At 47.2% G+C, this 12,727-nt stretch overlaps 2 protein-coding genes across 3 annotated transcripts; one reads left to right on the forward strand and one right to left on the reverse strand.

Annotated features, from left to right (window-relative positions):
* The first annotated feature begins 20 nt into the window (after positions 1-20).
* Positions 21-986, forward strand: LOC134191926 (isoaspartyl peptidase/L-asparaginase-like). The gene has a single exon (XM_062660573.1). It carries the CDS (start codon positions 35-37, stop codon positions 974-976), a length of 942 nt encoding a protein of 313 aa, XP_062516557.1. The 5' UTR covers positions 21-34; the 3' UTR covers positions 977-986.
* Positions 987-1,037: 51 nt separating this feature from the next.
* On the reverse strand, positions 1,038-12,218 carry LOC134191924 (teneurin-3-like). Of its 2 annotated transcripts, XM_062660572.1 has the most exons (28): positions 11,973-12,218; positions 11,667-11,909; positions 11,262-11,598; positions 11,083-11,201; positions 10,917-11,018; positions 10,753-10,848; positions 10,607-10,702; positions 10,439-10,543; positions 10,282-10,374; positions 10,130-10,222; positions 10,000-10,074; positions 9,910-9,942; positions 9,599-9,842; positions 9,281-9,545; positions 9,067-9,216; positions 8,397-8,999; positions 8,047-8,341; positions 7,703-7,989; positions 7,566-7,638; positions 7,263-7,392; positions 7,031-7,191; positions 6,819-6,967; positions 4,433-5,472; positions 3,772-4,180; positions 3,638-3,717; positions 3,436-3,583; positions 3,264-3,344; positions 1,038-3,202 (listed from the first exon to the last, which is right to left on the reverse strand). In XM_062660572.1, exons 1-28 carry the CDS (start codon positions 12,205-12,207, stop codon positions 1,217-1,219), a joined length of 7,728 nt encoding a protein of 2,575 aa, XP_062516556.1. In that variant the 5' UTR covers positions 12,208-12,218; the 3' UTR covers positions 1,038-1,216. The 2 variants fall into 2 exon arrangements, with proteins under 2 accessions (XP_062516556.1, XP_062516555.1); XM_062660571.1 differs by having other exon boundaries at positions 11,667-12,218.
* Positions 12,219-12,727: the final 509 nt, after the last annotated feature.

Consider the following 12,727-nt stretch of genomic DNA (forward strand, 5'->3'; position numbering starts at 1 on the left):
TGCGTGGGAGTAGGATCCCGTATATAGAAAATATATGGCTTGTGTTGTTGTTCACGGTGGAGCTTGGGCTATACCTGATGGATTGGTGGAGTCTTCTGTGAAAGGAGTTCAGGAAGCGGCAGATAAAGCGTGGTCGGTGCTTTCTGCAAACGGTTCTGCTCTCGATGCCGTCGAAGAGGCTGTGCGGTGTCTAGAAGACAATCCAACGTTTGACGCAGGCCGGGGTGCAGTATTGAATGAAGATGGCAAAGTTGAGATGGATGCCATTATAATGGATGGAAAGAATCTGAAATGCGGAGCTGTTGCGTGTGTTTCCGGCATAGCAAACCCAGTCAGCCTTGCCCGGCTGGTCATGGACAAAACTGATCATGTTCTGCTGGTCGGTGCTGGAGCAGAACGCTTATGGGATGAAGCTGGCTATACAAGAGTTACTGATGATTATCTCGTTACAGAAGCAGCTAGGCAAGAATTTCAACATTTTATGAAGTTTGATAAAGCAGTCGTGAGTCTGTTTAACACTCAGCCGGTTGAGGAAAGACCAACAGACACTCTCGACCATGAGACTGTAGGAGCTGTGGTTGTCGATGCCAAAGGCGACATAGCATGTGCCACATCGACAGGAGGAATAACAGGGAAGAAGGTGGGACGAGTCGGAGATACACCAATCGTAGGGTCGGGTGCATATTGTGACAACAGTGTGGGGGCAGCATCGACTACTGGTCATGGCGAATCAATCATGAAAGTAACTTTGGCCAGGAAGGCACTGTGGCTGATGGAGAGAGGGAAGACGCCTAAAGAGGCAGCACAAGAAGCTCTAGCCGAGATGCATACGAAGGTGAGTGGATGTGGTGGCATAATCATTGTAAATCCAGATGGTCATACTGGAATTCATTTCACAACAAAGCGCATGCCATGGGCTGTACGCAGTCGCTACCAAAGAAAATATGGCATTGAACCTGAAGATCAAACTATGTAGTAATAATCGCTGGTATGTTGTCTGTTGCCAAAATGCATAATGCATGTGTTGAGTCAGAGGCTACTGTGACTGTACTGATCAATTACCACTCCTGGTATAGACAGAGAGACAAAATTTTGCTGTAACATACTGCAGCTATGGATCATGAAGTTTGACGATCCTTGCAAATTACGAATCATGCATGCACACACATTAGACAACCAGTAGCGACACAGCACATAGAAGCAATTGCAGAAGCTGTCAGAAGCAACAACGTTGCCATTCGCTGTATCTGTAGAGCACGGGTGCCAGGATATCAGATCCTCGTACATACTTTCTCTTACAGCTACAGCTTGCGCCACATCTGTTAAACCACTCTTCGAGCTCTCCACTTTCCACACCCTTGTTGTATCCGTTTTCAAATGGCCATCCCACAGTATTATCCTGCTGATCATTCGTGTTCGTGAATTGCGCATCACCGGGAAGGACGGGTAGGTCCCTTTCTCCGATCCAGCTGAGACTGTGGTCACTGATTGAAGTGGATACCAGGTCGTGTACCTGATGCTGAACATGTAGGAGCAAACGAGCATCAGCCATAGCATCAAACAGTGGACTGAGCTGTTTGTTGTATGTGGACAAGTCCATTTGAGATGGATTGTAGGATACAAACTGACCAGAGAGTGGATCATAATCACCAGCTCGGGTGCGTACAAACGACGTTGTTGGATCCAAAATTCCACCACTGAATCCAATGTAAAATGTCTCATCTGGCATTGTGTCTGACACTGTTTCTCCGATTGCATTGTACGTCACGTGCTTAATGAGCTTGCCACTGGTATCAAAGAGAGCTCTAGGAGTTCCAAGCTCGTCGGTTGCCACATATCTGGTGTTGCTTCCTTCGATTGCAAACAGATTACCTTCAGGATCGTATCGTAACGACCTCTGAACAGTCCCAGAGTTTGTCACCACGTGTGTGATGCGATATGGGTCTCTGAGATCTCCATAAAAGTACAGAGTAGACTGTGGTCCTTGAGGCAAAGAAGGAAACTCTGTGCGACTAGCACGACGACCGTATCCGTCATAAGTAAATGAGACTACTGTCTTAGCTGTTTTTGTGTCCTCGACCGATAATAACTCTCCTCTTGCAGTATACTTGTACGAATGTGTTCCCCTCCGAGACAGCAATCCATCGGTATTCCAAACGTACATCGTGTTGCCTGCGCTGGTCACTCTGCCGGCGCCGTCGAAACTAGCCGATTGTCTTTTCAACCCTTCCCACGCGTTCAGGTTACCGTCATCGTCATAGGAATACTTCTCTACCCGCTTGCCATCTTGCCACACTTCCGTCAACCGTTTATCTAGGTCGTAAACGTATTGAAATTTGTTGACTACTGTACCCACACTCAACTCTCTTGTCGCCACCCTCGACGCATTGTCGTACGACAATTTCAACGAGAACACGGTCTTGCTGTTCACCTGGAGCGTTTTCTCAATCAGCCGTCCGTTACCGTCATGCTTCTCCCTGATCTGAAGTGACGAGCTGGAATAGATTTTTCTCTCATTTGTTGCCGGATAGGATATCGAGTAGCGACCAAACGCCGTCAGCTTGCCGTTGCCGTATTGCCAAGAATCCGTGGCGACCGACTGTCCGTTGAGCGTCCCTTTCCGTTGAGTCTGTCTAAAATATGCGTCATACGAATACTCGAACTTTAACGATGCTGACACGCCAGTGTCCGATGTTAACGTTTGTATAACCTTTGTAATGTACGGCCCATCGTAGTTGTACCTGATGATCGTCTCTCCGTTGGTCGCTACGTCGAAATCGTCGCCGTTATTGCCAACATCTAATAGGACAGCTGCAGTAATCTTTATTGAATCGGGCGACTCGTTCGATATTTTAATTCTCTGTACGGACGTCACTCTGGCCGTGTCGTCAAAATATCCAATCTCGATCACTTCGTCGTCGTATCGAATTTCTCCTAGTCTGCCATTTGCGTCGGGAGTGTAGGAAATTGTACGCGTACGACTGGGCAATTGGGTGATGGCACGGTCACCGTTGGAGTTGTAGATGTGGCTGATGGATGTGTTGCTGTTTGGCAGGGTGTAGGTATACGATGTTGTTGCTGGCGTGAGAGAGCGAGTGAACGCGTGTTTACGGCCTCCTGGTGTAACAACGCTAGCAAGCGAGCCTCCCGGATAGTAAGAAAAGGTGAAATTCTTTCCACTCGGGAGAAGAAGGATGTCCGGCTAGACAGACAGACAACAAACACGTGACCCTACTGTTGATCGGTATGAAAACTGAACGTACTTGAATGCTGTTCTTGTGGTAACCAAAGCGAATACTTCCGTCACCATCGATACTTTGCTCTATAAGACGACCCGATAAGTCGTGACATTCTGTTAAGGAAAAGGAAATAAATAGAGTTACGTAACACAGAAACCAACGAAACGGTGCTGCATTTAAAATAGATCGAGGATATGTATTTGTATCTCTTATGGACGCCTCCTTGTTCAATGGCTGTAATTCTGCCTGATGCGTCATACGAGAGGCTGACGGGAGACAATCCTCCGTTGACTGTCGTCATGCCTTGCAGCTGACCCGATTTTCTGAACATAAGTCTAAGTTCTCTGCGAGAACATATACGTTGAAGGCAATGTGTTGGCATTGATTGCTAGTCTTACTCTTGAGTTAGGAGAGACTTGATTGTTCTTGTGAGTGACGACTTGTCAAATTCAACATTAATCCAGTTTCTGTTGTTTACCTGAATTATCATCACGTATCAGTTGTATCAATAGTGGAGAGCGAAAACGTTTACCTTTATAGTATGTCCGGATTTGGTTAGTGATAAGGGATTGAATGGTTGTTTTAAACTGGCGTAATGATTTGATTCAATTGTTTGGGTTATCCCTGATGGTAGCTTTACTGTCATTTTAGCAACAGTTTGAAGCTGCTCTCCCCACACCGCGTCACTTGAAGCTTCCTCTTCAACTGTCAGTCCATCGGGAAAAACAATGCTGCGAGTCTCTCCGGTTATGTCAGTACTCGTTACCTTGCCACCATAAGGTAGAGTGACCGATTGATAAGAATCAGTGCTTGTCACTGTTGTTGAATGACCGTTGCCCCTCGCTTGCACCTGCGACTGGGAACCGTCTGTTACTCTGTCTAGCCGTGTAAATCGTCCAGCAGGTCCGAGCAACTTCGTCAGGCGACCAGTGTCGTCATATCTACGATGGAAGTCCAATGTATGGAGACGGACGTACGCACGCATGCACATACACAGCACGCACGCACATAGACAGCACGCACGCACATAGACAGCACGCATGCACATACACAGCACGCACGCACATAGACAGCACGCACGCACACACATTCACACACACGCACGCGCGCGCACACACACACACACACACACACACACACACACACACACACACACACACACACACACACAAGATGCAAATATATCAACTTACGTAAACGACCGAGTCAAGCCGGACACACTCGTCATCGATGATAGCAAGCCACCGTTACCTTCATAGACCATTTTAACTTTCCTACCCCGTTCATTTGTGATAGAAGTCAAATATCCATTCGAATCAAGCGACACGGGAAGCGTCAGCCGATTCTCAGTGACAATTCTCGTCGGACGACCGTTGGACTGTCTTTCAATTTGCAACGAGTTGTTAAAATTATTCGTGATTTTACTTAGTCGCAAGTTTGGGCTCCCCGGAAGACCAAACTCTTCGTATTCAAACGTGCGTATGACATCACCAGTAGTTGTTACGGCAGTCGCACGATGACGACCGCCGAAATCAAACGAAAACATCAAAGATCCGTCTGGCGATGGTATATTATAGAATCCCGAACTCGACAATTGAGGAAGGCTAATGCGAGCCACTCGAACGCGATGGTTTCTCTGATCGGCGATATACACAGTGTCTTCTTCGGGAGACAAAGCGACGGCCGACGGAACGTAGAAAGTTGCTTTACTGACGGCCCCTTCGTCGCCGGAAAAGCATTTTGGAGTGCACCGATAACTCGAGCAACCGCAGCCGGGATCACGACCGGCCAATGTAACCATTAATCCAGACTGAAGAACAAATCGGATTCTATTGATTCGATCCGAGTTTGTCTCTCCGAAAAAGATGGTGCCGCTGTCGGACACGGCAAGGCCGCGGAGGGAGGCGAGGTCTACTTGGAGAGCGGGTTTGGCCGCGAAATCGTCTTGCTGTTGCTGTGAGACGGACGGTTGTGGCGGAATGTGGGGCGCTCTGCCTGCGGCTACCCTCACTTGACCTTCTCGTAAGATGTGGTACACGTTGTTGCGGTCGATCACGTAGAGAGACTCGTCGTCTGCTTTGAGGTTTAGATCGGTCGGCCAGCCAAAGTAAGATTGGTCGAGTGGAACATTTCCCGTAATGTCGTTGCAGCAGCCGGGAGGAGCACAACCCCTGGGTACTCGAGAACCGGCATATATTTCTATCAGACCGTCTCCTCCAACCTGACGAATAAGCTGCAAAAGCACCAAAAACCTTTTACTACGCATCCTGATTACCAAAGACCCTGTTTAGACGGACCGCTAAAACCCGGACCGAACGGAACCCAAATCCGCGTTTAGACGAGTCTCCCTAAATTGTGTCCCTGGCTCAACCCGGGCTCGGCCCTGCTTTGCGTTCACACGCCCATAGCCACCACAGGCATCAGCTAGATGCGCAGAGTCTGAAGAGTGAGGGAATCACGTGGTCTGTAAACAATGGCGGGACGCAGAAGCGTACTGTGGACTGACAAAGAGATAGCGGCACTCATTGGGATACGGGGAGATGAGAGCGTGCGAGAAGCAAGTGAGATGAGTTCATGATCTTTTGCAATGATTAACTGCATGCCCGCGTTAGTCAATAATGGGCGGAGCCATATCTTAAGCGGGGCCGACCCTGCATTCGAAAGTGAGCCGTTCCCGTGGGGTCCCTGGGTCCAACTCGGCCCGAATAATTGTCGCGTCAACACACGATCCCGGGTTCCGCCCGGGTCCCATAAAGTCGCATTAATGGGGCTCAAGTGGGCTCATTGACTCACTTTCAAATGCCGGGCTTATGTATAGTGTGTGTGTGTGTGTGTGTGTGTGTGTGTGTGTGTGTGTGTGTGTGTGTGTGTGTGTGTGTGTGTGTGTGTGTGTGTATGTATATACATATATACATATATATATATATATATATATATATATATATATATATCATCATCAATCAGAAGGGGAACTATCAACTCATTTTGTATGCATTTCAAATAGTCAAACAACGAAGAAAGCTACTGAAGAGACAGAAATGGAATTGGAATTGAGTCTGAAGGCTTCCTGCAGGCGCAGAATAACAAGGTTCTACAAACATCGGCGGATAATTCTTATTTCCTGTTGCCAGTGCTTACACCAGTCATAAATAGAAGAGAAAGAACTATATAGTCAAACAAAGGTTTCTTGAGAACACGTCGTACATGGGAATGCCGGTGGTGGCATGTGCACGTGTAAACTCAATAATTGGCGTTGCCAGCCACTGCGAGCCAGGATTGATTTCGGCTTGAGCCCAGCTTGATCCCAAGCCCCATTTTAAAGCGCCTCGTGTAACCAGAGCTAAAGTCTCGATGAGCCATTCGGTTAGCGTTTCCAACGCGAAGAAATTTATCGCTTTGGGTAGCTGACCCATTAGGATCATTGAGACTGATGTCTTGAGCAAGAGATGAATAGTTAGGTAGACAGCCAATGAGGCAAACAGAGAGACATACATGGGACGTTATACAAAGGAAGTTAAAGCAGAATTTGCCGACAAAGGCAAAGAGCAACGAGCATGCTGTCGAGTAAACGTATCTTGCCTTTCCATCAATGAAGTAGACTGTTCCTCTAGGTCCCACAGCTATTCCTTTCGGTGCCGTCAGTTTAGCATCTACAGCTAGTCCGTTATCACCGCAATCAAAATCCCATGGACGACAATGTTGACCGTTGCCCGCAAATACGCTTACTCCTGCAGTAGCAGAGAAGAGTAACCAACTTGTAACAGCCTAACACATTCTACAAGTCGACATACCTAGTTTTGTTCCCACATCTTTGAGAGTGATGACTGGCTGATCTGCTGACAGTAGATCAGCTCGGATGCGAATAACCTGATTGAGATCGGCGTAAGATATAAAGAGGTCTCCATCGAGAGGACTAACAGCCATGTAGTAAGAGTAAGACGGCGATTGATCTCTGCAGAAACACAATTGCCAAGCTTTAACCTTTACTGAACAGGTAGTAGCGGTAGTCGCATGCTTGCATACCTTAAATCGACGACGGTGCTGACATTACCGTCTACGTGGTAACGTCTGATCAACTGGTAATCGCCCATAAAGATACTTCCATCGTTACCAGTCGCCAGGACAGAGGCAGCTCTTAAAGAGGTGTCTGTTCCTACGAAGAAGACAGACAAGTAAATCTTATGGGCACATAGTACAGACAAAACGATAAGGGCAGCAGACAATCTAGCGTGTGACAAACAAAATGTGTTATAATATATTATGCTAACCATACTGCATGCACGTTCGGATCGTTATTGGTACGTAAGCTCATTCACTTGTGCGTACCTTGGACGGAAGACATGCAGTCAGGACAAACTTCAGGGCGTCGATTACCATCACCGACAATAGTTTTAACCACCTAGTGTACATACAGAAAACAATCTACAACATTTGATTATTCGGGGCTCTAAAGATTTCCTGACCTTAGATTTGTCTTTGAATCTGATTTTTCTTCCGTCTCCCATCTGAAGAATGCCTGCACCAGGATCGTATGAGTGATGACCGTCCAGAGACCAGCCTCCCAAACCAGTAAGCTCGATGGCTCCATCACTCGTACCAATCTCCGTTACCCGTTTCTCCCAAAAGATAGTTTTGCGGTTACCTCTCCTAACCTGCCACCTTACATCAGCGTTGGAGATACGATTAAAACTCTGACGCCATTGAGAACGCACAGCATAATACACCAGTTGATACTCGTAACCAATATTCACTAGTAGGAACGTATTATCTTGTCAACACTCCAGCTAGTTGTAGAAGCACTACTCACCTGTGCACGGTACCGTACCGTGAACCACGCGGTTGTATGCGTCACGTCCGTCCCAAGAGAAGCGGTACACTATATTTGGTTGAGGCGGAAACCGTCTGACGATCAGTTGACCTCGCACTCTGATCTTCAGATGAACACTCTGTAAAGATCCAGGAAGGGATGATGACGTCAGTTGAATCACAACTACAGGCCTGTACGACGGAACGCGGCGACTGGAATAACATAGTGTGAACGACGAGCCAGGGATGGGCATCGTTGTTGACGTATCTCCAGTTTCAGGTGTAATTGTAATATCCTATGTACGAAGAGAATAAGTCTAGCCGTCTTGTCTACACGCCAATTAAACTCACCCCAATCGCGATTTCGTAAGGATCCCTTGGATCAACCTCCGGAGTAGGACCGCCTATAGGTTTGTCTTCGGCATTACATTGATAAGGAGTGCATCCGTCCAGTGGCGGACCGTACGGCCAATTGCAATCCCACGGAGTAAAATGGCGAACTGGTACTCGCCACAAAGTCTGACTAACGTTATACTGGGCGGCAATTCTCTCGAGTTCTCTGTCAGTAACTCCTAACTCGTCGAGTTCCTCCATAGTAGCTGCCACGCCGTTTCCAGTAACATCGATAACTGCCAGTCTCTTTCCTTGGACAACCGTCACATTCAACACCTGGATGACTCGTCCATTAGGAGCTGCAACCCATTCACCAAGCGTCCTGTTGTAGAATCCAGCCGGAACGGCACTTCCGACCGGAAATCCGAGATAATTTTCAACAAAATAGGACACCGGCTTGTTGAACACAACTTCCGTAGAGCCGTTGACTGCGGCTTGGTCGACACTCATTTCGATTGCATAAGTGTATGCAGTAGCGGGCGGCAGTTCGGCAGGCATAGTCTCTTCACCTCGACTACCAACAGTATACTCTGTCACTCTAATCATTGGCTTCTCAACAGACTACAAAGGAAGTGCCAGATATCTACCGAGACACTTATCCGTGGTCTTCTTGCAATATTACACTTACCGTGTTTCCTGTACCATTGCGGCTAATTACTAACGCTTCAGTGCCCGGAGAGAACATGAGTACGCCTTGCCTCTTTCCGTCTTCATCTTCAGTAGTAGAACCGGCTGCCACTTTGATGTCATCGCCGGAACTCAAGTCAACTTCAGTCACCTGCAGTGAACGATAACGATGTTGACTGTCCGATATCATTCTCACAGATTAAATAATTATTTACTTTGTTGTCGACGGGTATCATGGAGACATCAGACAAGCTGACATAGTCATTCCAGGGAACGGTTACGGAACGCTGGGAACCAATGAAATTGCGTTTGCTGTATCGAAGGGTGACAGCACCGCCACCGTTGCAAGCAATGTCATATGAACCGTCGACGCGACTCAGAGTGTATCCGACACCCGGCTGACCGAGTACGGTGATTTTTACTCCTAGTAGTGGCGTTGTGTCGCGTGTCGTGACATTACCTTTGATGACAGATACCCGTCTAAACGTAGAAAATTAACAAACCGTATGGAGACCGGAAATCACTTGTCGTACTTGGTGTCAATAGCTGAATCATCGAATTCCATCTGCAAACCACTTGTGAATAGAAACTCGATTGTCTCGTAAAAGCTGATGGTTGTGTTGGCTGTCATATTACCAACCAGGTCGCTTGGATCGGGTGCTGATGAGCAGGAATCGTCATTCTTGCAGACAGTAGTGTTGCAGCAGTCTGGGTCGTCACAATCCAGCAGCTGGTCACCGTCATTGTCCATGCCATCGCCACACACCAACTCGACACCTGGTAATGATACAGACTTAACCAGAATGCAATCGTCTAAGTGTATCATGTACAAGCCTTGGGTTACCTATCTCACAGCCTGCTCCTCTAAATCCACTCGCTATAAGAGCATACGTAAATCAGTGCTGGTTAGTTTTATGAAAGTTCAAACTCTTACCGCAGACGCACGTCCACACTCCATCGTTTCCCAATTGGCACGACCCGTGGACGGTGCAATTGTTGGGGCACGCATCTGTCAATGAGACAATTTTATGCGGACTGGTGAGCAATTGTTTTGAAATTCTAACCGGTAAGACAGTCGCTATCCTTCCAGCCCTTGTCACAGATGCAGGTACCGTTGTCGCATTTTCCATGGATTTCACAGCCCACCGGACATTCAACTAAAATCATTGGAGTACCACTGCTAAAGGTTACCGTTTACAGGACAAAGTACACTCACGCGATTCACAAGTTTTGCCAGTCCATCCAGAATTGCAGAGGCAGGTGCCGTTGTCACATGTTCCGCGTCCGTTGCAATTGTACTTGCAAAGAGCTAAAAATACTTCAAGTCAGACCAGACCGTACCGGCTCTTTATTTGATGTGTTGTTTGTCTAACCGGTGTTGCAGTCCAAGTTGTTCCATCCAGGTAGGCAATTGCATTGACCTGTGACCGTATCACATGACCCACGGCCTGAGCAATCACCAGGACACTGCTTTGGAGCTACACACACACAAGTTACCACTGCAATGCTGTTGCTGAATGGCTAAGCAATGACCAGCTCACCGATCTCACATCCTGTTCCGCGATATCCTGTCTTACACAAGCAAACACCATCATCACACACTCCATTGCCGTTACAGTCTGATGGAATACAGTCAACTAGAAAAGAGATAGTTTAGATAAGTTCTTAAAGCACACTCTGAACTGACCATCAGAACAGTCATTGCCCTTCCACCCGGCGCGGCACAAGCAAATTCCGTTGACACACTGGCCATGACCACTGCAGTCCGCCACAGCACAGTTTGCTGTACACGCAGCACACACACGATCGCACAACAATAATAACAAAGAAAGAACCATAAGCGGAGCTAACCTTCGGAACAGTCTTTGCCTTTCCATTTTGGATGACATCCGCACACGCCATCAAAGCACGTCCCACGACCACTACAGTCGTTCGGACAAGTTTTAGGTGGTGCTAAATAGAAATTAACGAAGAGTATGTACTAGAAACACGAGATATCGTAGCAAGTATTCTATACGGAGTTGTGAGAATGTGATATTTAGCTGTGCTCCACTTGAACCGCCATTGAAAACGGTGATAAACCAAATTCCATTGTCCAACACTTCTTGAGTAGCAAACTTGGTCGACAGAGCTGGTCTACACAATCGAGCAATAACCGACATGCAAACAACTCTACTCACGATGTCGAAGTCATACTTTGTCACTTGACGAAACGCTTTAGTAAAGTCGTATCTTGTGTGGGTTGGCTCTGTACCCTTCTTCCAGTAAACAGCTAATTCGGGAACGTCTGCAGCCGCTGCATTCAGTGTTAGGCCAACGGTAGAACGAGCTGGAACTGCTAGCTGTACTGTCACGTACGACTGGGAATTCATGGTCAAGGTAGGAACTGGAATATCTAACGTGGCGTTCACGTAGTCTATCGTCACTGCAGGAAGAGGAGGAGAATTTGATGGATGCGACGATTTAGGAACTTCTGTTGACGATTTCTCGGATTTAGCAGTAGCAACGTAAGATTCAGTGGTTGGCTGCTTATCTGATGGAACACACTTTACGACTATAGAGCAGCACCACGGCATTACACAAAAAGGATCCATGGGTTACCTGACAAAATTATTGAGCGCTTTGATGTCGCCGGTTTAGACGTTGTCCGTGGAATGGGCTGCTTCTGTGTAGTAACGCCATTGCTGCTAGTTATGCCGATTTTTGTAGTAAGGGTCCCCGTTGAGAGTTCATGTTGTTGCTCCGTATTCGGTGTTCCCGTTGCGGGTTCAGGTTGTTGCTTTGTCCCTTTCACCTGCTTGCTTAAATCAGACGAAGGACTGTGATCATCTGATGATTTGGCAACTGCAAACATGCTGAAATTAGCACAAGACATGCAAGACGTACATCCGAGTGAGAATCGCTGACCGACAACGTATACGAGTCCCGCTACGCAGCCAACAGCCAATAGAGCCAGCACGAAGGTAATTATTTTCCATCTCTGGTTGCTATACTGCTTGATCTTTAGGGTGTCATCTGGACAGCGATCCTCGCTGAGTTGGATTTGCTTGTCTGTATTCTCTTGTCTCAGCGACTGATCAAACTCAGCCGCAAGCGGGTTATGAAATCCTTGCAGCTCAAAGCTCTCCTGTTCCCTCTCCATTGCGATAGCTGCATGAGAAGATGCAAAACATGTAGGAGTAATCACGTGATGTAGGTAGTGCGAAAACATTTCAACGGTAGCTCTGTTGGCGTTGGTCTTGTGCTCGGAAGTGACTAAAACAGCTGGTGTCTTCTTGCAACACCCCATGGGATATCGAATCATAAATTTGCCTCCCATTTGGTCACCCAAAGGCTAAATGTCTTGACCCTAAGAATATACCAGAGCTACTGTACGTACTGTACATCACCCAAAGGCTAAATGTCTTGACCCTAAGAATGTACCAAAGCTACTGTACGTACTGTACAGTATTTCGCATACTTTCCAATGTCACACAACGGCAGACAAAATGAAATTACAGCTTCAAATATGCAACTGATACCCATGGGCAGAGTTAAAACTAACAAATCGTGTAAACAGGTATATCGCTTAGTATAGCTCATCCGGTCATATTGCAGTTAGCTGTTCAACAGCGCAGCTAACTTAGGTTGTGCAGATCGACATACAATGCAGAAGCATGTGC

This window comes from Corticium candelabrum, chromosome 16, assembly GCF_963422355.1.
Source record: "Corticium candelabrum chromosome 16, ooCorCand1.1, whole genome shotgun sequence".
Classification (NCBI taxonomy): Eukaryota; Metazoa; Porifera; class Homoscleromorpha; order Homosclerophorida; family Plakinidae; genus Corticium; species Corticium candelabrum.